General features: G+C 42.6%; 1 protein-coding gene across 3 annotated transcripts in view; it reads right to left on the reverse strand.

The window, feature by feature from the left end:
• The window catches only part of LOC139370644 (serine incorporator 1-like), a 29,882-nt gene extending 5,292 nt beyond the window's left edge, over nt 1-24,590 (reverse strand). The window contains exons 1-8 of one of the 3 annotated variants that reach the window (XR_011627154.1): nt 24,113-24,562; nt 18,870-19,031; nt 16,393-16,571; nt 12,345-12,424; nt 11,443-11,580; nt 10,819-10,988; nt 599-689; nt 58-259 (exon numbers count right to left, since the gene is read on the reverse strand). Coding sequence is in view for 1 of the 3 variants with exons in the window: in XM_071110241.1 (XP_070966342.1) it covers nt 58-259; nt 599-689; nt 10,819-10,988; nt 11,443-11,580; nt 12,345-12,424; nt 16,393-16,571; nt 18,870-19,031; nt 24,113-24,151 (1,061 nt within the window). In the remaining 2 variants the exon portion in view is untranslated. Of the gene's footprint in view, nt 1-57; nt 260-598; nt 690-10,818; nt 10,989-11,442; nt 11,581-12,344; nt 12,425-16,392; nt 16,572-18,869; nt 19,032-24,112 lie in introns of all 3 variants that reach the window. The other 2 variants (XR_011627155.1, XM_071110241.1) reach the window with 2 other exon arrangements.
• Between the last annotated feature and the right edge of the window lie 1,093 nt (nt 24,591-25,683).

Here is a 25,683-nt window from a genome sequence, read left to right on the forward strand (position 1 = left end):
TCCCAAACCACTATGTGCTATAGCTGTATCAAGGTCTGCCTTGCGGACCAATCATACCTGGAGTAGAGGATGCATAGAACGAAGATGGCCAATCCCACGATGCTCTGGGCGTCCCACCACTGCAGATAGGGAGAGGACAGGATGGGTTCCTCGGTGCCGATGATCACCACGGCCGTCTGGTTCTTAATCTCCAGAGGGGCCAGCGTGGGCACCAGTGTCTGCTGGAAGATGCTCAGCAGGCTGGGGTTGCATGTCCGGTCTAAGAGGGGGATTTAAAATATTTTAATATTAATAATTACTTTTTTAAGAGGGGGTGGTGACTTTTGAGTTTAACTCGAGCTGAACAAAACACATTTGCATTTAGCGTGGAGAATGGCGATGTGTTTGCAATTCATGGGCAAATGTTTCAAAGGATGTCAGTCTGACTGAGAAGCTATTTGATTGTTCCCAATAATTATGAATATGATTGCATTTAAATGGTTAGATATATGAACAATGAACTGTTAATTTATTTGGTATTAATGAATAATGAACATAGATGAACAAGTCAGGGAGGCAGTGCTGTTAGGTCAGCAGCTTGTATAACAGTGGCTCTGACCAGGCTCGTTGGTCATGGCAGACCAGGTCAGATACATGGTGTACATGGTCATGATGGAGGACTGGAGTAGACCAGATCGGGGCTGGGATTCCTAAAAAAAAAAAAAAAAGTAACTGTGATTTACAAAGGGATACCAAACATGGAAATACTGTCTGACTAGGCCTCAGTGGGGGTTTCTCCACGTAGCAAAGGGAGGATGGACCTCCGTTTTAAAACAACAATAAAAACATAATCAAAAATCCTCCTTGTAATAAATATTTAAAAAAATACTTTTCATCTGTTAACCGCCACAAGTTTTTAAATCATCAGCCGCTACTGGCAGACGTGTGTTATAATTAGGGCCTGGATTTGTTCTTGACCACATGACATTTTAGGATGTACTTTAAGCTGTACTAGGCCCACTGTGACATTTTTTATCATTTAAATTAGGCTGCGGCTGCGCCTTGCATCACAAAGTTGGTCACAACTCAGAATCAACTGAATATGAGTTGAAACTTAGTTTAGGCACGTCTCTCCACTAGATGCACACTGACTCTTGCAAATGGGTGGCAGGGTAGCATAGTGGTTTGAGCATTGGGCCAGTAACCTAAAAGGTTGCAGGTTCAAATCCCTAAACTGGCAAGGTGAAAAATCTGTTGATGTGCCCTTGAGCAAGGCACTTTAGGCCTAATTGCTCCAGGGTTGCCGATGATAATAGGGAGAGTTGGGATATCCAATTCACACGTGTATTAATACATCCTTGTACATGTGTGAAATAGGACAAATATAAGCACCCACCAAATCAGGGAGCATTCTTTGTGTCAATGGTGTGCCCTTTGTTTATCAATTCCCCGTTAAATGTATACTCAGTATTGAAGTTACTGTAATCCCCGCATTTCCCCAGTAATCTAGAATGTTTGGTTATGGTGACTTCTGCTAATTCATTGAATATAATATTATTCATTTACCATTCTCATTCTCGTAGTGGAACACTTTTGATGGAGAAGCTTAGGTTTATTTCATTCTATTTACCAGTTTTCTGGCAATTTCTTAATTATCTTTGTTTGGAACACGTCTGGTTTCCCTGTTTTGTCTAATCTTGTGTGAGCACATGCGCTTAAGCGCGCATAGATGTACCTGGCCTGCGTGCCAGGATAGGTGTGGCTTATGGTATTTACAGTGCCTTTAGAAAGTATTCATAACCCTTGACTTCTTCCACACTTTGTTGTGTTACAGACTGAATTCTAAATGGATTACATTTATTATTTTTCACACCCATCTACACACAATATCCCATAATGACACAGTGAAAACATGTTTTTAGAATTTTGGGCAAATGTATTGAAATAGAAATACAGAAATATCTCATTTACATAAGTATTAAAACCTGTTAGGCCTACCCCCCTACTTTGTGCAATTTCAGCCTGTAGACATACCCAATTCTAACAGCCTGTAGCTCAGGCCCAGAAGCAAGGATATGCATATTCTTGGTACCATTTGATAGAAAACACTCTGAAGTTTGTGTAAATGTGAATTGAATGTAGTAGAATATAACACAATAGATCTGGTAGAAAGAAATACAAGGAAATAAACAGACGTTTTTCTGTTCTTTTATTGTTGTTGCATCTTTAAAATAAACTAGAACATCCAAATATTCAGTTATGATACTGTGGATACTTTCAAATGAGAGTATAAGTAGGCAACAGTATTTGCCCAAAGTTTCAGACAGATACCTCTAGGAATGAGTGAGGTACATGCCATTGGGTATGAAGTCACCCAGGTGTCCCTCACAAGTTTCCCAAATGTACCCAAGTGGCCGAATTGGCACATTGATACATTGATGAAAATAACTATATACAAAATACAAAAAAAGAATTCAAACAAACCCCAACATTTTTTTTTTTTTTAAATTAACATTTCCAAAAATTTAAAAATAACAAGGGTAACTATTTACACGTTCAATGTTCAATAATGTGAAGACCCTCTACACAATATTGCGCTGCTGATGCCATAGCCCATAGCAGTCTCTCTCTGCTGTGAAGCAGAGGGTCACTGAACAGGTGGTGCAGCCGACAGAGGATTTCTTGTGGCAAAGAGCACAACGAAGCCTCCTTACTGAGCCCTTTTTGCAGTCATTCCTGAACTTCAGCAAGTGCACACCACTGGTTGATGGAGCAGAAGGGACAGAGGTAGAGGGGACTGAAGGTGCTGCAGTGGACCTGCTGTAGCTAGCAAGCTCCTGGATGAGCTGCTCCCTGAATGCTAGCTGTGAGATGGGGGGCTGTCCACAGCTCTTGGCCATTTCCTTCTGGAGGATGAAGGAATTCACCACAGCAATGTCTATGAAATGGTAGAACAATGTCTTGTACCATTTCATGGTTTTGTGGAGAACATTATAGTATCCTATAAGTGCATCGGAGAGGTCGACACCTCCCATGCTCTTATTGTAGTCCTTCACAGCAGCTGGAATGGGGACATTTTTTGTGGTCCATGCCCCAGTAGCGGCCTTCACACGCCTGACGACGTGATCACCACTGAAGGACTTGTGGATAGTGGAGCACATTACCACCTCTCTGGTGTCCATCCACTTCACGAACAGCAGGCCATCTTCACGGATCCATCTCATGGTACCCTGAGTCAATACATGTTAGAATCACCATTGGGAGCGATTCCAGCTTTGACTCTTTTGGGGTAAGTCTCTAAGAGCTATGCACACCTGGATTGTACAATATTTGCCCATTATTCTTTTCAACATTCTTCAAACTCTGTCAAATTGGTTGTTGATCATTGCTAGGCAACCATTTTCAAGTCCATTTCAAAGATTTTCAAACAAATTTAAGTCAAAACTGTAACTTGGCCACTCAGGAACATTCCTCAGGAACATTCATTGTCTTCTTGGTAAGCTCCTGTGTAGATTTGGCCTCGTGTTTTAGGTTATTTTACTGCAGAAAGGTGAATTCTTTGTGGAAATGTGGAGAGCCGACTGAACCAGCTTTTCCTCTAGGATTTTGCCTGTGCTTAACTCCACTACGTTTCTATTTTATCCTGAAAAATTCCCCAGTCCTTAACGATTGCAAGCATACCCATAACATAATGCAGCCACCACTATGCTTGAAAATATAGAGAGCAGCACTCAACAATGTGTTGTATTGTATTTGTCTCTGGTTTACTGACCCCTGCCTGCCTTGACCTGTTTATTGCCTACTCCTGTTGGAATATTAATCTATTGTTGATTCAACGTGGTCTGAATCTCGGTCTTACCTTCAACCCTGATAGTACGAACTGGCCATGACTGACCCAGCACGGACCAGCTGCGCAATGCCATCTCCTCCCAAAGAGCCTCCATTGGTAGGTACGAGGTATTGCTTCGTGGGCTGATGGAGGGGGTCCAAACGTTGGCTGAGCGCCATGCCCAGGCGTTGGACATGCTGTTAGAGCAATTACGTGGGTCGTCTGGGGGGCAGCCTGCCACAGTGGTAACCCCACCGCCACTCAGCAACTTGCCGGTTAGCAGCACCGCCCCACCGGCCACTCCACCTTCCCGGGAGCTCCAATTACCTCTTCCAGAATGCTTTAATGGAGAGCCGAGCACTTGTCGGGCATTTCTAGCTCAGTGTGCCCTCATTTTCGAGATTCAGCCCTCCTCCTTCCCCTCGGATCGCTCCAAAATAGCCTACCTCATAACGCGGTTGTCTGTAAGGGCTCTCAACTGGGCTACCGCCGTATGGGAACAGCAGCCGGTCATATGCTCGAGCCTGGAGGGGTTCGTAGAAGAGCTGAGGAAGGTCGTTGATGCCCCATTCTCCGGGAAAGAAGCTGCCCGGAAGCTAATCCACCTCCAGCAGGACGCCCGCACTGTGACCGACTATGCGGTGGATTTCCGTACGTTGGCAGCGGAGAGTGCGTGGAACCCGGAAGCATTGTTCGACATGTTCCTCCACGTCGTCTTGGAGGAGGTTAAGGACGAGCTTGCGGCTCGGTTGTTACCCACAGATTTTGACTCCCTCATCGCTTTGATCATCCGATGATCATCCGATCCATTTGATGGCCAATTGCGGGAACGACGGATGGAGAGGAAATTTGATTTCACTCGCACGTCCAGAGATTCCACCACACCTCCGAGTCATCCCGGAAGTCCCCGACGGTCCCGTGGCCGAGAGCACCCAAGATTTCCCGACCTTCTTCGAGAGTCACCGAGGAGGGCTGAGGCACTGTTTCCCGAGCCCATGCAACTAGACAGGGCTGGGCTGTCACCAGCGGAACGGCAACACCGGATCAGCACAAGGAGCTGTCTGTATTACGGGACTTTTGGTCATTTTGTGTCTTCGTGCCAGGTAAAAGACCAGGCTCACAGGTAGGAGCGAGTACTCTGGTGGGCCATGTGGGGAACTTTTCTGCTTCCCTTACTCGTACCCCTTTTCATGTCATTCTGCTGTGGGGAAACCAGTCCAAATCTCACCGGGTCCTCATTGACTCCGGGGACGATGAGAGCTTTTTGGACGCCACTCTGGCTTCCGAGCTGAACATCCCCACTCAGCCCCTCTCCATTCCCGTGGATGTTAGAGTGTTGGACAGGCGCTCTATTTTAGTCGGGTCACACATAACACCACTCCCATCAACCTACGTGTTTCAGGGAATCACAGTGAGACCATTCAGTTCCTGCTCATCAAGTCCCCCCAAATCAAATTGGAGGGCCTGTTGTACGGACCTCTGGCATTCTCTATGGGGGTGCCACAGGGTTAAAATCTCGGGCCGACTCTTTTCTCTGTATACATCAATGATGTCGCTTTTGCTGCTGGTGATTCTCTGATCCACTTCTACGCAGACAACACCATTCTGTATACTTCTGGCCTTCTTTGGACACTGTGTTAACTAACCTCCAGACGAGATTCAATGCCATACAACTCTCCTTCCGTGGCCTCCATCTGCTGTTAATTGCAAGTGAAACTAAATACATGCTCTTCAACCTATCGCTGCCCGCACCTGCCCGCCTGTCCAGCATCACTACTGACTTAGAATATGTGGACAACTAAAAATACCTAAGTGTCTGGTTAGACTATAAACTCTCCTTCCAGACTCACATTAAGCATCTCCAATCCAAAATTAAATCTAGAACCGGCTTCCTATTTCGCAAAACAAAGCATCTTTCACTCATGCTGCCAAACATACCCTCATAAAACTGACTATCCTGACTATGATGTCATTTACAAAATAGCCTTCAACACTACTCAGCAAATTGGATGCAGTCTATCACAGTGACATCCGTTTTGTCACCAATGCCCCATATACTACCTACCACTGCGACTGTCACGATCGCTGTCTTGAAAATGACCGGACCAAGGTGCAGCGTGGTGAGCGTACATTTTCTCTTTATTTCTTTAAATGTCGCCAACAAAACAATAAACAACAAAAACGAACATGAAGCTCCGTGAGGCTATACCTGCATCAAACGAAGACAACTACCCACAAATACAAAAGGAAAAAAGGCTGCCTAAGTAGGATTCCCAATCAGAGACAGCTGTCTATCGTGTTCTCTGATTGGGAATCATACTTAGGCAGCCTTTTTCCCTCCTGTGTTTTGTGGGTAGTTGTTTTCTGTATAGTTTATGCACCTTACAGAACTGTTTAGGTTTTTTCACTTTGTTATTTTGTTCAAGTGTTTTGGTTAATAAAGAATCATGAACACATACCACGCTGCGTTTTTGTCCGATCCTCATTACGACGAGAGCCGTGACAACGACCTGTATGCTCTCATTGGCTGGCCCTCGCTTCATATTGGCTGGCTCCAGGTCATCTATAAGTCTTTGCTAGGTAAAGCCCATACCCTATCTAAGCTCACTGGTCACCATAACAGCACCCACCCATAGCACACACTCCAGAAGGTACAGTGCCTTGCGAAAGTATTCGGCCCCCTTGAACTTTGCGACCTTTTGCCACATTTCAGGCTTCAAACATAAAGATATAAAACTGTATTTTTTTGTGAAGAATCAACAACAAGTGGGACACAATCATGAAGTGGAACGACATTTATTGGATATTTCAAACTGTTTTAACAATTCAAAAACTGAAAAATTGGGCGTGCAAAATTATTCAGCCCCCTTAAGTTAATACTTTGTAGCGCCACCTTTTGCTGCGATTACAGCTGTAAGTAGCTTGGGGTATGTCTCTATCAGTTTTGCACATCGAGAGACTGACATTTTTTTCCCATTCCTCCTTGCAAAACAGCTCGAGCTCAGTGAGGTTGGATGGAGAGCATTTGTGAACAGCAGTTTTCAGTTCTTTCCACAGATTCTCGATTGGATTCAGGTCTGGACTTTGACTTGGCCATTCTAACACCTGGATATGTTTATTTTTGAACCATTCCATTGTAGATTTTGCTTTATGTTTTGGATCATTGTCTTGTTGGAAGACAAATCTCCGTCCCAGTCTCAGGTCTTTTGCAGACTCCATCAGGTTTTCTTCCAGAATGGTCCTGTATTTGGCTCCATCCATCTTCCCATCAATTTGAACAATTTTCCCTGTCCCTGCTGAAGAAAAGCAGGCCCAAACCATGATGCTGAGACCACCATGTTTGACAGTGGGGATGGTGTGTTCAGCTGTGTTGCTTTTACGCCAAACATAACGTTTTGCATTGTTGCCAAAAAGTTCAATTTTGGTTTCATCTGACACCTTCTTCCACATGTTTGGTGTGTCTCCCAGGTGGCTTGTGGCAAACTTTAAACGACACTTTTTATGGATATCTTTAAGAAATGGCTTTCTTCTTGCCACTCTTCCATAAAGGCCAGATTTGTGCAATATACGACTGATTGTTGTCCTATGGACAGAGTCTCCCACCTCAGCTGTAGATCTCTGCAGTTCATCCAGAGTGATCATGGGCCTCTTGGCTGCATCTCTGATCAGTCTTCTCCTTGTATGAGCTGAAAGTTTAGAGGGACGGCCAGGTCTTGGTAGATTTGCAGTGGTCTGATACTCCTTCCATTTCAATATTATCGCTTGCACAGTGCTCCTTGGCATGTTTAAAGCTTGGGAAATCTTTTTGTATCCAAATCCGGCTTTAAACTTCTTCACAACAGTATCTCGGACAAGCCTGGTGTGTTCCTTGTTCTTCATGATGCTCTCTGCGCTTTTAACGGACCTCTGAGACTATCACATTGCAGGTGCATTTATACGGAGACTTGATTACACACAGGTGGATTGTATTTATCATCATTAGTCATTTAGGTCAACATTGGATCATTCAGAGATCCTCATTGTGAACTTCTGGAGAGAGTTTGCTGCACTGAAAGTAAAGGGGCTGAATAATTTTGCACGCCCAATTTTTCAGTTTTTGATTTGTTAAAACAGTTTGAAATATCCAATAAATGTCGTTCCACTTCATGATTGTGTCCCACTTGTTGTTGATTCTTCACAAAAAAATACAGTTTTATATCTTTATGTTTGAAGCCTGAAATGTGGCAAAAGGTCGCAAAGTTCAAGGGGGCCGAATACTTTCGCAAGGCACTGTATATTTCACTGGTCACACCCAAAGCCAATTCCTCCTTTGGTTGCCTTTCCTTCCAGTTCTCTGCTGCCAATGACTGGAACGAATTGCAAAAATCACTGAAGCATCAGCTGTCAGAGCAGCTCACAGATATTGCACCTGTACATAGCTCATCTGTAAATAGCCCATCCAACTACCTCATCCCCATATTGTTATTTATTTGTTTTTCTCCTTTGCACCCCAGTATCTCTACTTGCACATTAATCTTCTGCACATCTATCACTCCAGTGATTAATTGCTAAATTGTAATTACTTCGCCACTACGGCTTATTTATTTCCTTACCTCCCTAATTTTACCTCATTTGCACACACTGTATAAAGATTTTTTCTATTGTTTTATTGACTGTAATTTTGTTTATGTGTAACTCTGTGTTGTTGTTTGTGTTGCACTGCTTTTCTTTATATTGGCTAGGTCGAAGTTGTAAATGAGAAAATGTATTTTTTTGTTTTTGTTGAATTGTCTGAAGTCGGCGCAACCAGCCCCGGGACGTCTTCCTGGGCCCTCTGAGGTGGTTCCGGATCTCTCCGCCATTCCCTCGGAGTACCAGGATCTCCGGGAGGTGTTCAGCAAGTCCCGGGCCATTTCCCTTCCGCCGCGCCGCCCCTATGACTTCGGGATTGACCTTCTCCATAGCACCACGCCGCCCCAGGGGCATCTGTACTCGCCTCCAAGGCTATGGAGGACTACATTGGGCACTCTCTAGCTACTGTAATTATCCATCCCTCTTCCTCTCCCGCTGTCTTGTCCTTCATCTCCACGAAGAAGAACCCTGCGTCCGTGCATTGACTACCGGGGCTCAGTGACATCACTGTAAAGAACCGTTATCCGCTACCACTCTTTTCCTCTGCCTTTGAGCTGCTCCAGGGGGCCACTGAGTTCTCCAAGCTGGATCTACGTAACGGCTACCACATGGTGTGGATACGAGAGTGGGATGAGTGGAAGACCGCCTTCAACACATCCAGCGGCCACTACGAATTTCTGGTCATGCCCTTTGGCCTCACCAACGCCCCTGCTGTGCTCCAGGCTCTGATGAATGATGTTCTCCGCGACATGCTGAACCAGTTCGCCTTCGTCTACATTGATGACATCCTCGCCTTCTCCAGCGTCTTCTGGAGAACCAGTTGTTTGTTAAGGCGGAAAAGTGCGAGCTCCATCGCTCCACCATTCCCTTTCTGGGCTGCATCATCTCTGCTGGGAGAGTCAACAATGGATCCCGAGAAGGTGAAAGCGGTGGTGGGTTGGTTTCAGCCTACGTCCAGGGTGCAGCTCGTACCCTTTGTATACATCACACCTTTCATGTGTCCAGAGTCAAACCCATGTCTCACAGCCCTTTTTCTACCGTTCTCTGTTTGTCTGTTGCCAGTTCGTCTTGTTTGTTCAAGTCAACCAGTGTTTTGTGTCTCAACTCCTGTTTTTTCCAGTCTCTCTTTTCTCGCCCTCCTGGTTTTTGACCCTTGCATGTCCTGACTCCGAGCCCGCCTGCCTGACCACTCTGCTTGCCCCTGACCCTGAGCCTGCCTGCCTGCCGACCTGCACCTTTGCCCCCCTCTCGATTACCGACCTCTGCCTTACCCTGAGCCTGCCTGCCTGCCGTCCGGTACCATTGCCCCACCTCTGGTTCACTGACCCCTGCCTGCCTTGACCTGTCTATTGCCTCCCCCTGTTGGAATATTAAACTATTGGTTATTCGAAGTGGTCTGCATCTGGGTCTTACCTTCATGCCTGATATGTGCCTTTGTAGTGACTGGGTGCATTGATACACCATCCAAAGTGTAGTTAATATCTTCCCCATGCTTAAAGGGATATCCCACTCAATATTCGCTTCTTTTCTTCCAATTGGCACCCTTCTTTGCGAGGCATTGGAAAACCTCCCTGGTATTTGTGGTTGAATCTGTATTTGAAATTCACTGCTTGACTGAGGGACCTTAAATATCATTATTTGTGTGGGTTACAGGGATGAGGTAGTCATTCAAAAATCATGGTAAACACTATTATTGAAAAATTAAAGGAGAGCTGCACACTCTAGGAGCTCAGATGCAATAATTGAATAACCAACGTTTCGACAGACAGGCTGTCTTCATCAGGGTATATAACACTATTATTGCACAAAGAGTGAGTCCATGCAACTTATTATGTGACTTGTTAAGCACATTTTTACTCTTGAACTTATTTAGGCTTGCCACAACAATGGGTTGAATACTTGACTCAAGTTATTTCAGCTTTTCATTTTTGTACAAATTACATTATGATGTATTGTGTATAGGCCAGTGACAAAATAATCTACATTTTAATACATTTTAAATTCAGGCTGTAACACAACAAAATGTGGGAAAAGTCAAGGGGCGTGAATACTTTCTGAAGGCACTGTAGGTGCCCGCTTGGGTATGTTCTGGTCAGTTCTGTTTGACAATTTGTTTGGGTAGGATGCAACTGAGTGTAGTAGACCCCACCTGTTTCTTTATGCTTAGGACAGGTTATGTCTGATAGGAGGCTTTTTTCTTTTTCAATACTGACGTTTTGAAGTCAGATATTTGTAAATATATCTACTTGTGAATTGATCACCGTCATCACCAGCGCTGTCTAAATAAATACAACATTAATTTCCACCTCTACCTCGTGCTGATTTTTTTTTGTCCTTGCGACTGCTACAAGGTCCCTATTTTACACTCTAATAGTCCTATCTGTTGAATGAGGGCTCACCTGTACTCTGGGCATGACAGACACAACAGAGGCTACGGCACAGAGGAGCAAGTTGAAGCTGATGAAGAACTTGTTGAGTAGACAGCCCTCTGACCGAGTGTAGAACATGTACATCAGGATGATAACGATAAAGGCCATGACGTAGTTGAGTCCAGTTACAGCGAGCAAGGCTAGAGACGAGAGGATAGACCGAATCAGATTCAAGTTGCGTTGTTATTATGAAGCAGAACACATTCTGTCTAAGAGCATTATACACAGTGTGAGCACTATTGACACCTGCACTTACTGTATGTTACGGTTACCATTTATTTAGCTGGAATTTACTTAATACAGTAATTACTCTTTTGGAATCATCAAATAATTACTGTTATGTGCTATTGTGGTGAATTAATATCACTTGCTTTAAAAAAAGGTGAATACTTGCTAAAACATCAAATTAAACCTCCCATCAGCATTCCTAATCACCAAAACATCATACATTTGGCTAATCATTCTGACTGTTTGAGTGTGTGTGTGTTTATGTTCTTTTCACCCCCTCTTTCATTTTATTGCTTTACTGTTTACTAAGTGTGCTGCGATCGTAAGTGGATTTAAAAGTGGATTTGATTTGCCAGGAAGACTCACCTGCGTACCAGCCCCTGGAGTTCCCTCTCTCCATGTTGTCCACCCAGGATTCATTCCAGGAGTGGGCAAAGTCCACCAGCAGAACCAGCTGGATCAGGATGAAGCAGAACGCCCCACAGGTACCCACCACAAACCACGCTACACGCACGCACACACGCACGCACGCACGCACACACACACACACACACACACACACACATAAAAAAAGAAAGAAATTAATTATACTTTTTTTTACTACCTTTTCTCCCCAATTTTGTGATATCCAATTGCAATCCAAATGCGATCTTGTCTCATTGCTGCAGCTCCCCAACGGGCTCGGGAGAGGCGAAGGTCGAGTCATGCGTCCTCCGAAACATGACCCACCAATCCACGCTCCTTAACACCCACCGGAATCCAGCCGCACCAATGTTTCGAAGGAAACACCGCTCAACTGATGATCGAAGTCAGCCTGCAGGCGCCTGGCCCACCAGAAGGAGTCACTTGAGCGCGATGAGTCAAGTAAAGCCCCCACGGCCAAACCCTCCCCTAACCCGGACAATGCTGGGCCAATTGTTCGCCGCCCTATGGGACTCCCGGTCACGGCCGGTTGTGACAAAGCCTGGGAAAGAACCCGGGTCTGTAGTGATACCAATCGGGAGGCCCTCATCATTATATTACACGTATCAACAAGCAGTTTCTAAAAATATTACTATTACATGATTATCATTGTGTATATCAATAATTAATAGTGTTAATATTACACTACATTTTAATATCAAAGACTAATTGTATATCACTCATGTATGCTGATTGTGCATGGTATGCATGGTCAAAGGCTGCATTGATAAATCATAATAATATACAAATATCAACTATCACAAAATAATATATGACCGAAAGGATTTAAATTGTGTCAATCTTACTGCGAGTAAAAGGCCCTTCAGGAATGTAAAAGGCACCGACTGTCACGGCAACCATGGCAGCCACCTTAAAGAACCAAAACCTGGGGGGGAGAGAGAGGTAATTTATCAACTAGTAAATATACGTGAATAGGCTTATGATGTCTAGCTGCTACGGAAAACTCTAGTTCAGTTATTCTCCTCGGGTTCCTCGGCACGGTGGCCTGAAGCACGTTAGCTGAGTGACCCGTTGTGTATGAGATTATTTCACTAATATTGCCCTTGGTTGCGGCAGTGCGATAATCATATGACTGAAAGTTGTCAGTGTCTTACCAGTCCCTCATTGTGAGAATTGTTAAGTTACAAGCAGTGTACATGCTTTTTTGAGGTAGCACATTACAATCGTACCTGTATACGGGTTGAAAATTGCAGATTTGGGCACTTTTTTAAAATTCTTTGGGATAGGGGGCGGTATTTTGACGTCCGGATGAAAAGCGTGCCCAAAGTAAACTGCCTGCTACTCAGGCCCAGAAGCTAGGATACGCATATAATTGGTAGATTTGGATAGAAAACACTCTAAAGTTTCTAAAACTGTTAAAATAATGTCTGTTAGTATAACAGAACTTATTTGGCAGGCGAAACCCAGAGGACAAATCTTGTTGTTGACTGTGTTTTCTATTGGTTTTCTATGGGAAACTAGATTTATGAGGCACCTGGTTGCAGTTCTTTTGGCTTTCACGAGATGTCAACAGTCTTTAGAAATTGGTTGATGTTTTTCCTTTGAGAAATGAAGAAGTACGGCTGTTCTGACTGAGTGTCAAGCCAAGTGTACTTTAGTTTGGTGCCATGCGCTCCACGTTGATTTTATCCGCTATTGAACACAGTGTATTCCGTCTTAAATTTTATCGATTATTTACGTTTTAGGATACCTAAAGTTGGATTAGGAAAGTTGTTTGAAATGTTTGGACCAAGTTTACAGGTAATTTATTAGATAATTTGTAGTCATGTTGGGCGAGTTGGAACCAGTGTTTTTCTGAATCAAACACGCAAATAAATGGACATTTTGGGGATATAAAGAAGCAATTTATCGAACAAAAGGACCATTTGTGATATTTCTGGGACATTTTTTCTGGGACATTTTGGAGTGCCAACAGAAGAAGATCTTTCAAGGTAAGGCATGACTTATATCGTTATTTCTGACTTTCGTGTCGCACCTCCCTGGTTGAAAAATGTTTGTCATGCATTTGTATTATGGGGCGCTGTCCAGATAATCTCAGGGTTTGCTTTCGCCGTAAAGCCTTTTTGAAATCTGACATGGTGGCTGGATTAACAAGAAGTTAATCTTTGTTTTTATGTATTACACTTGTGATTTCATGAAAGTTAAATATTTATAGTAATTTAATTTGAATTTGGCGCTCTGCCATTTCACCGGATGTTGTGAAATCATTCCCGTAAAAGGATTTGACACCTAAGAAGTTTTAACCTTTATTTAACTAGGCAAGTCAGTTAAGGGTTTACTGCCTTGTTCAGGGGCAGAACGACAGATTTTTACCTTGTCAGCTCGGGGATTTGATCTTGCAACCTCTCAGTTACTAAGCCAATGCTCTAACCACTAGGCTACCCTGCCGCCCCATAAATACCTTAATTGGAACACAGTGGCTGTACAGTAACATGCTATACATGACGTAAGAGCCCTGGCTCTGCGCTTCACAGCGCTGTGTGGATTTTGACTGACAGACGTTCTGAACTTGAGCATCTCACGCGACAAGAAGTTGCCCCCATCCCTCCTGCTAGTTTGGCAAACTTGCACATACTTTATTGTCTGTAAATGCTGGGAAATTCTGTAAATTAAGGAGGACAATGTATTTTGAAAGATGAGACGTTCAGGATTATAATAAATACCACTTTGATGTCATAAAAGCAAGCCAAAAAGCCGTGAGTCCAAATGTGCACTTCACATTTACATACAGTGGGGCAAAAAAGTATTTAGTCAGCCACCAATTGTGCAAGTTCTCCCACTTAAAAAGATGAGAGAGGCCTGTAATTTTCATCATAGGTACACTTCAACTATGACAGACAAAATTAGGGAAAAAAATCCAGAAAAAGTATTTGGTCACCTACAAACAAGCAACATTTCTGGCTCTCACAGACCTGTAACTTCTTCTTTAAGAGGCTCCTCTGTCCTCCACTCGTTACCTGTATTAATGGCACCTGTTTGAACTTGTTATCAGTATAAAAGACACCTGTCCACAACCTCAAACAGTCACACTCCAAACTCCACTATGGCCAAGACCAAAGAGCTGTCAAAGGACACCAGAAACAAAATTGTAGACCTGCACCAGGCTGGGAAGACATCAACTGTGTGAGCAATTATTAGGAAATGGAAGACATACAAGACCACTGATAATCTTCCTCGATCTGCGGCTCCAAGCAAGATCTCACCCCGTGGGGTCAAAATGATCACAAGAACGGTGAGCAAAATTCCCAGAACCACACGGGGGGACCTAGTGAATGACCTGCAGAGAGCTGGGACCAAAGTAACAAAGCCTACCATCAGTAACACACTACACCGCCAGGGACTCAAATCCTGCAGTGCCAGACGTGTCCCCCTGCTTAAGTCAGTACATGTGAAGGCCCGTCTGAAGTTTGCTAGAGAGCATTTGGATGATCCAGAAGAAGATTGGGAGAATGTCATATGGTCAGATCAAACCAAAATATAACATTTTGGTAAAAACTCAACTCGTCGTGTTTGGAGGACAAAGAATGCTGAGTTGCATCCAAAGAACACCATTATTGACATCCAAAGAACACCAGTATTGAGATAAACTTTTGTTATTGACCAAATACTTATTTTCCACCATAATTTGCAAATAAATTCATAAAAAATCCTACAATGTGATTTTCTGGATTTTTTCTCTCTCATTTTGTCTGTCATAGTTGAAGTGTACCTATGATGAAAATTACAGGCCTCTCTCATCATTTTAAGTGGGAGAACTTGCACAATTGGTGGCTGACTAAATAATTTTTTGCCCCACTGTATCATGAAACTCATGTCATATACTGTAGTGTCAACGTTTATGATCACTATGCTCGATGTACAAGATGACATGGTGTTATACCATTGGTTGTTCTGAACAGAATGAGCCTGTTTGTCTATTGTGATTTTTTTTTGGTGTCTTGGCACACACACCTGAATGCACTCATTACTCCTTTCTATGGGCACCAAATTGAAGATCTGTTTCCATTAACTACACTGTGAAAGCCTAAAGGTGTAATTTTGCATATTTTATAACTTAGCTACTCATGTTGGCAATAGACCAGGCTTTCAAATGATGCCCATCTGAACCAGATTGCGATTCATAATGGACCGTTTTTTTTGATTGTGTAAACAACATCAGTAATTGTGTGAGAGCGGAGACGCACGGTTGTGTTACAAACAAAACAACTACAAGTGCGCTTGCTCTGGTTCCTCAACGGCAGGAGGAGGAGAAAGCAAAACAGCAACAAAAACGCATAGTTGAAGATTCTTCTTTGAGTCATAAAAGTGCCATGAAATTACTTAGGAACTGTGCACACTTTGGAGAGGTGTGTGGCTACTTGGAGACACCGGTTAGTCCTCTCACTCTAACCCTTGTCATGTTTTTTGTCTTATGTTGCACCTACCACACATTTTCCAGGAATATTCTTAACATGTTACTGGTGAAAATTACAGTAAATGTCAACTTAACATAAAATCAACAGTGTAATGTTTGGATTCAGTCTTGTGTCAAGTGAACTGTTGTGTCCTCACCTTTGGTCTAATAATTTTACCATAATCTCAAACTGTTCCCTTTCCACTGCTACCATGGTAATGCATAGGCTTTCCATATTTCTTCTGTAAGAAACATGTCAATTCAGCCCTATCCATATAGACCAATTCCCACAAGTGTAAAAGGTTACTAATAAAAGGTATTCAACGAAATACTGACTTTAAAGTCAAAGTTGGCATTTAAGTTTAATTACATGTGGTAATAAGTAGCATGTGGGCCCTTTTTATTTTTCTGATGGGTGCGTTGCGTTATGGGGTGGTTACCCGTTGTGGATGGCGGAGCGCGGGTCTCGACTGTTCTTCACGTTGATCATGATCAGAGCGAACGCCAGGAAACACATGCTCATTCCGAAGCACACCCGGTACACGGCTTTATAGCCCACTAAGATCGTACAGTTGATGTTTCCATTGATGCCTGCTCCGTCTTCACAGAACCCAGGAATCTACAGGCACAGACGGACATAGGCACAAACCATTCAGGTACAGTGCCTTGCGAAAGTATTCGGCCCCCTTGAACTTTGCGACCTTTTGCCACATTTCAGGCTTCAAACATAAAGATATAAAACTGTATTTTTTTGTGAAGAATCAACAACAAGTGGGGCACAATCATGAAGTGGAACGACATTTATTGGATATTTCAAACTTTTTTAACAAATCAAAAACTGAAAAATTGGGCGTGCAAAATTATTCAGCCCCTTTACTTTCAGTGCAGCAAACTCTCTCCAGAAGTTCAGTGAGGATCTCTGAATGATCCAATGTTGACCTAAATGACTAATGATGATAAATACAATCCACCTGTGTGTAATCAAGTCTCTGTATAAATGCACCTGTACTGTGATAGTCTCAGAGGTCCGTTAAAAGCGCAGAGAGCATCATGAAGAACAAGGAACACACCAGGCTTGTCCGAGATACTGTTGTGAAGAAGTTTAAAGCCGGATTTGGATACAAAAAGATTTCCCAAGCTTTAAACATCCCAAGGAGCACTGTGCAAGCGATAATATTGAAATGGAAGGAGTATCAGACCACTGCAAATCTACCAAGACCTGGCCGTCCCTCTAAACTTTCAGCTCATACAAGGAGAAGACTGATCAGAGATGCAGCCAAGAGGCCCATGATCACTCTGGATGAACTGCAGAGATCTACAGCTGAGGTGGGAGACTCTGTCCATAGGACAACAATCAGTCGAATATTGCACAAATCTGGCCTTTATGGAAGAGTGGCAAGAAGAAAGCAATTTCTTAAAGATATCCATAAAAAGTGTCGTTTGAAGTTTGCCACAAGCCACCTGGGAGACACACCAAACATGTGGAAGAAGGTGCTCTGGTCAGATGAAACCAAAATTGAACTTTTTGGCAACAATGCAAAACGTTATGTTTGGCGTAAAAGCAACACAGCTCATCACCCTGAACACACCATCCCCACTGTCAAACATGGTGGTGGCAGCATCATGGTTTGGGCCTGCTTTTCTTCAGCAGGGACAGGGAAAATTGTTAAAATTGATGGGAAGATGGATGGAGCCAAATACAGGACCATTCTGGAAGAAAACCTGATGGAGTCTGCAAAAGACCTGAGACTGGGACGGAGATTTGTCTTCCAACAAGACAATGATCCAAAACATAAAGCAAAATCTACAATGGAATGGTTCAAAAATAAACATATCCAGGTGTTAGAATGACCAAGTCAAAGTCCAGACCTGAATCCAATCGAGAATCTGTGGAAAGAACTGAAAACTGCTGTTCACAAATGCTCTCCATCCAACCTCACTGAGCTCGAGCTGTTTTGCAAGGAGGAATGGGAAAAAATGTCAGTCTCTCGATGTGCAAAACTGATAGAGACATACCCCAAGCGACTTACAGCTGTAATCGCAGCAAAAGGTGGCGCTACAAAGTATTAACTTAAGGGGGCTGAATAATTTTGCACGCCCAATTTTTAAGTTTTTGATTTGTTAAAAAAGTTTGAAATATTCAATAAATGTCGTTCCACTTCATGATTGTGTCCCACTTGTTGTTGATTCTTCACAAAAAAATACAGTTTTATATCTTTATGTTTGAAGCCTGAAATGTGGCAAAAGGTCGCAAAGTTCAAGGGGGCCGAATACTTTCGCAAGGCACTGTAAGTCTTATCTACTGTCCATTTCCATAGTCTGGCTGTGCGAGTCTGCAATTCAATAACATTACATTTCTGCTTTGGTACTGTAAATCAACAAGTTGGCCACTATCAGTACTGTACCACAAAACTGTCACAATTTATAAGTAGCCAACCATAGTCATTCAACATTCCCATTTGGAATGAATATATGTCAATGTTTCAATTTAGACAGAGTTGCAATGTTAATGCAACCTTAACATACAGTAAGGTTGCCTTTGAAGTTGCAACTCTGTGTGTAGGCCCCCACCGTTTTAGGTATGTGTGACTTGACTCTTTTCACCAATAGCCTCCCCATGTATTCAAGCATTATTAAAGTAACAAATGATCATTCACCATATACACAAACATCTACTGACACAGCATGATTCATCGTCTCCATAACACCTCCACACACACACACACACACACACACACACACACACACACACACACACACACACACACACACACACACACACACACACACACACACACACACACACACACACACACACACACACACACACACACACACACACACACACACACACACACACTTTATGTCTCACTCAGGAAGTGTGTGTATGAATTTAATTGATTGGCTCGTCTCCTACCTTTTTTAACTGCTCGTCCACTCCTGGTGACAGCATGATACAGGCTATAATGGTCCCTAGCAACAGGATGAAGGCGTAGATGACTCGCGTTACCGTGGAGTTCTTGCTCTGGGGACAACATCTGCACAACAAGCATGTCGCACTGCTACACAGACACGGCACCTAGAGGGAAATAGAGGAGGGAAAACCTTTGTCAAACGTTCCTGTGCGGTTGTAGATAGAGGGGAAAATCATTGCGAAACGTTCCCCTAACATTGTAGGTCAGCTAGGGTCAAGCCAGAGTCAGTGCAGACACTGAATGGACTGATTAACCTTTGTCTTGGCACTTGAAACACTACATACTGCAGCAATGTGGTGGTAGTCCTGAACCTAATCCAAACGCAATAAAAACAAGTCAGCAACTGTCTTTTTGACCGTGGGGGTAAAATCAAGTGTACTTAGGAGAATTCCAGATATTGCTGTTACTTACTTATTCAACCAAGACAGAGAAACAACAAACATGTCTAATCCACCACAACAGTGATACAACAGTGTTACAGTAACCATTACAAAGGCATCACGGCATTGTACCTTTAAGACACCTGACTCTGTCAGCCCTAAGTAGCCTTCTAGCTTGTAAACAACGTAATACCCCAGGCAGACAGACACAAGGTCAGCTTAGCCATGGGTAGCCAGAATATGGGCAAGCCGGCAAGACAAATCTTTTACACATGACTGATGAGAACCCTGACCTGTTCACCGGATGTGCTACCTGTCCCAGACCTGCTGTTTTCAACTCTCTAGAGACAGCAGGAGCAGTAGAGATACTCTCAATGATCGGCTATGAAAAGCCAACTGACATTTACTCCTGAGGTGCTGACTTGCTGCACCCTCGACAACTACTGTGATTATTATTATTTGACCATGCTGGTCATTTATGAACATTTGAACATATTGGCCATGTTCTGTTATAATCTCCATCCGGCACAGCCAGAAGAGGACTGGCCACCCCTCATAGCCTGGTTCCTCTCTAGGTTTCTTCCTAGGTTTTTACCTTTCTAGGGAGTTTTTCCTAGCCACCGTGCTTCTACACCTGTATTGCTTGCTGTTTGGGTTTTAGGCTGGGTTTCTGTACAGCACTTTGAGATATCAGCTGATATAAGAAGGGCTATATAAATACATTTGATTTGATGAGGCCATCCTGTGGTTAACATAAACTTGACCTGCTTTAGCTGGGTCAATGTGGAGAAGAACCAGGAATCACAAGTTGACTGTCTAATAGCTAGACAGTTAAAATGGAGGTCGGAAGGCATTAGATTAGGCTTGTTGTTGTATGCGTTTGTCTCAATCCCAATACTACTCCCCAGCAAAGCCTAAATTCATATGTCTAGCGGCATGTACTAGAGTAGCCTACTAATGTTTTTGAAACTATTCATGGCAACGTTGTGTGGTGGATGTGTATTTGGTTGCTTGGCCGACACTTATTAGTTGGGTCTGAGATAAAGTACGACTGTATAACTTATCTCTGAGCTGCGCCCAATGCAGGACAAATGCCCCTTTGTCCTCTTGTTGTTACATCATAACATATTTTGCTCTAGTCTCTAGTCTAGGCTATAATATGACGTCTCTAGTCTAGGCTATAATATGACGATAACACTGTATGAGATTGACAGAGATACATGTATTCCATGTAGACTATTATATGTACGTTATTCCATATAGACTATTATATGTACTTTATTCCATGTAGACAATTATATGTACGTTACTCCATGTAGACTATTATATGTACGTTATTCCATGTAGACTATTATATGTACGTTATTCCATGTAGACCAGGGGTGTCAAAGTCAAATGGACGGAGGGCCAAATAAAAAAATCAGCTACAAGACGAGGGCCGGACTGTTCGAATGTTCATTGAAAAATTTTTAAATGACGCATATAGTCTAGTGAACCTAATTGAACCTACTGAAAACCTAACAAATATATTACAATATGATCAGATAAATAAAGCAATATTTTCTTATGGCTCTGTCAGTAATCTTTAATTTTCAACAGACACAAAAGACAAATTTCCTTTATATAAATATCCCCATAACATGAACATTAAATGAAAGAAACCGGTATTCAAGGCACCATCAGTAGACTATATTTTCTATTTTAGCAAAAGTGGGCTAAATTTACTTCAAAGAAAAAACAATAATAGCAATTTTCTATCATCCACTCAACTGAAATATTTTTAAAATATAATTGGATTGAAATACAAAAAAATAAAGTGCAAAAATCTATTAATCAAAAACAACACTTTGTTTAAGGAGAAGTAACATGCAGTGAAAACAAATATTAAATTTTAACTTTTAAACTTGAACTGAGTAAAAACTCTAAATATGTGATTGCACAGTAATGTTCACTTGTTTGAGGTTGAGGGTGATACTTGGTGGTGTCCCATCTTTTTCCACAGTTCAGGTTCATCAAAGAAAACAGTTGTTCACACAGGTATGTGCTGCCAAACATAGACAACGTTTGAGCAGCCTGGATGCGCAGCTGGGGCATTGTGCCGGGGAGGAAACGGGCGAACTCCGCAGCACCCACTGCCGCATATTTTGCCCTCAGTGCATCATTGCATTGGAGGTCAATCAACTCCATTTGGAGGTTTGGTGGTGAGCTTTCCACGTCAACAGCAAATGGGTTACCGAGCAGTTCCAACCTGCTTTTTTGTGCTTCAAAGTCAGCAAATCGGCGTCGAAAGTCAGCGGCAAGCATACCTATTTTATCAGCCAACTGTGTGCTCGGGAACGCACTGGTAGAGAGCTTCTCTTTCATGGTCTGGCAGCTGGGAAAGTGGCTCAAATTTTCTTTCCGCATCTGCGTCTCCCACAGAGTCAGTTTGGTTTTAAATGCCTTCACTGTACTGTACATATCAGAGATGACACGATCCCGACCCTGCAGCTGCAAGTTTATTGCATTCAGATGACTCGTAATGTCACACAGAAAAGCCATTTCACACAGAAACATTTCGTCTCGGAGTTGTGTTGTGTCTTTCCCTTTGCTGTCCAAGAACAGACAAATCTCCTCACGAAGCTCGAAACATCTTTGAAGCACCTTTCCCTGGCTTAGCCATCGCACCTCTGTGTGATAAGGCAAATCACCATGCTCCGTTTCTAACTCCGTCAGAAATGCCTTGAACTGGCGGTGATTCAAACCTTTGGCTCTGATAAAGTTAACTGTGCGCGTGATGATGCTCATTACATGCTCCATTTTCAAGGCTTTACCGCACAACGCTTCCTGGTGTATGATACAATGATAAGCTGTCAGCTCACCTGTCGCGTTTTCCTCTTGCATCTTTTCCCGTATCTTCGCCACCAGTCCGCTCCTGTGTCCACACATCGCAGGTGCTCCGTCGGTTGTCAAACCCACGAGTTTTTCCCAAGGCAGCTCCATCTCATTTACACATCTTGACACCTCTTCATACAAATCATGCCCCGTAGTTGTGCCATGCATAGGACGTAAAGCCAAAAACTCCTCTGTCACGCTTAGGTTGGAGTCCACTCCGCGGATGAAAATTGACAACTGGGCAATGTCAGAAATGTCGGTGCTCTCATCCACAGCCAAGGAATATGCAATAAAATCTTTTCCCTTTTTCACAAGCTGCTCTTTTAGATTGATGGACAACTGGTCTACTCTCTCGGCAATGGTGTTTCTGCTCAGACTCACATTTAAAAAGAGTTGCCTTTTTTCTGGGCAAACTTCGTCACAAACTTTAATCATGCAGTTTTTGATGAAATCCCCCTCCGTAAATGGCCGGGCTGATTTAGCGATCTCTTCTGCCAAAATAAAACTGGCCTTGACAGTTGCGTCCGCGTGTGTGTCCGCGTGTTTCGTTTCATAATGTCGTCTCAGATTATACTCTTTCAGTACCGCCACACTTTCTCCACACAGAAGACACACAGGTTTTCCAGCTACCTTCGTGAACATATACTCCGACTCCCACCTTGTTTGAAACCCCCGGTTCTCAGTATCCACCTTCCGTTTTGCCATTTTTGATGGGTATCTGAAAGTTAATTTTACTGTGATGCTGACGACTGCTGTGCCAATAAATATTGAAATGAAGCAGCCTACTGCTCGGTGCGTCACCTTTGCATTGTGGGAAATGTAGTATTGGTGCGTGTAAAAGATCTGCGGGCTGCCGGCTTGCTGCGGGCCGGTTCTAATAATAAATCAAGATCATCCCAGGGGCCGTAAAAAACCTTCTTGCGGGCCGGATGTGGCCCGCGGGCCTTGACTCTGACATATGTGATGTAGACTATTATATGTACGTTATTCCATGTAGACTATTATATGTTCGTTATTACATGTAGACTATTATATGTTCGTTATTCCATGTAGACTATTATATGTACGTTATTCCACGTAGACTATTATATGTACGTTATTACATATATACTATTATAGGGAAGTTATTCCATGTAGACTATTATATGTCCGTTATTCCATGTAGACTATTATGTACATTATTACATATAGACTATTATATGTACGTTATTCCATGTAGACTATTATGTACATTATTACATATAGACTATTATATGTACGTTATTCCATGTAGACTATTATATATCGGTTATTACATGTAGACTATTATATGTACGTTATTACATGTAGGTTATATTGCTCCACATACATATTATGGCAACAGTTTAAGCATGCCATGGTCTTTGTTTTTGGACTAGGACAAGGCAGCAAGCACTGTTAATCCAATTAATCATGAGTAGAGCAGATGACTACTAGTAGCATGATTAACCCTTTAGGACTTACAGTAGCCTCATACTATGTGTGTATTGTGGGCTACTTGGGAGAGGAAAATAGTTTGTTTCCCTTTTCCCTATGAAAATGTATATTCTAGTCTATAACTGTGAACACATATTGAGACCTGACATTTGTGGAGACCAGAGCAAGCCAGAGCAAAAGCAGAGGCAAATCAAAACCTTGTTTTTCACACAAGCAGATACATAACCAAGTCCTAGTCAATCACATAGGCTACCACCATTCGAGTCCGCTAGTTTAGGTAATTCGTTTCAAGATGAGTGGCAGGCGCTCGCGCCTCCTCATGATTCTGACCTGTTGCTTACGTCACATCATCCTGACAACCTTGTATGAGTTCAATCGAAGATTGAGATACTAAGCCATTCTTTATGTTTGTCACATATGTCAACCCGGTTCTTGTGCACAAATATGTTCGTGATATCATATGAGAAGAAACGTACCCAGCTTGCGACGGAAAAGGCCGCCAAAACAGCTCCCATAATATTCCAGTTTCGGCAAAATCTATAGCGCTTTTCTTCCAGTAACGGCACCCGTTACTTTTCTGTCCCTCCAGGTTGAATTGTAAATGTAGATACAATTAGAGTACCAACTTTAGAAAATTGTAAATATTTGAATTAAACGATTTTGTTGTCGTGTCGTACAGGCGAGCCCTACTTCTTCAACTCGCGCAATCGTCTATGCTTTCTTGGTTACTGCAAACAGGGATACTTGGGACGTCCACACCCTAAATCCTAACCTTAACCATTATCCTAACCCTAACCTGAACAACAACCCTTACCTAACCCAAACCTTAACCTTTACTTTAACCGTTATAGATGTCAACTTCAGTGGGGGGACGTCAGAGTATGGACCTCTAAAGGATACCGCATAGCAAGGTGCGTGCTTTCTTTGCGGTGAATTATTTTTTACTATGCGTAACACAGGATGATGTCATTACGTTAACATCAGTACAGTCGATGCAACGTCGATGTTGCTGTGGCTGTGAATTCGAAAGTAATTTTACTTTAGAGGGAACCTTGTTGCAATCGGAATCATCCCGTAATGCTGTCTGATATTGGTGTAAAATCAAACGTTTGAATTCCAACCTCAACATACAGTTTAAGCTACAGTTGATATTTTATTTAGTAACCTACACAAACACAAATCTGTCATTAATAAAATGTAAATATGAATGATTTCCTCTGTGGAGGCTAATTGTCAGATGTAATTTACACGATCTTGATTAAATATATTGTAGACCTAATAAAGCTTCCATTCAACATCCCATGAGAAAACAACAACAACATAAAAAAAAACATATGTTGTCAACTTTAGGATGACATGTTAGCCTTCATGAACCCGAACCATACATTGGTAACAGTTCATTTGAACTGTATGTCATAACATGGTCATAAACATGACATAACAAATGTCAAAACCTGTCATGACATCTTATGTGACAAGGCTGTGTCATTTTGTAATCGTTATAACAGGAGTAATTACTTAAGTTGACCAAACAATACTACTTACCCACTTAAGTAATTTTATGCCAATATTATGACACTGTTATGATGTTAAGTTCATAAAAAGTGTTACTCATAGCTACAGTGCATTCGGAAACTATTCAGACCCCTTGACTTTTTACACATTTTGTTACGTTACAGCCTTATTCTAAAATTGATTAAATCGTTTTCCCCCCTCATCAATCCACATCAAATTCCCCATAATGACAAAGCAAAAACAGGTTTTTAGAAATTTTTGCAAATGTATAAATAAAAATGGAAATATCCCAATTTACATAATAACTATTCAGACCCTTTACTCAGTACTTTGTTGTAGCACATTTCGCAGCGATTACAGCCACGAGACTTCTTGGGTATGACGCTACAAGCTGGGCACACCTGTATTTGGGGAGTTTCTCCTATTCTTCTCTGAAGATCCTCTCAAGCTCTGTCAGGTTCGACGGGGAGCGTCGCTGCACAGCTATTTCCAGGTCTCTCCAGAGATGTTTGATTGGCTTCAAGTCCGGGCT

This window comes from Oncorhynchus clarkii, chromosome 17, assembly GCF_045791955.1.
Source record: "Oncorhynchus clarkii lewisi isolate Uvic-CL-2024 chromosome 17, UVic_Ocla_1.0, whole genome shotgun sequence".
NCBI lineage: Eukaryota > Metazoa > Chordata > Actinopteri > Salmoniformes > Salmonidae > Oncorhynchus > Oncorhynchus clarkii.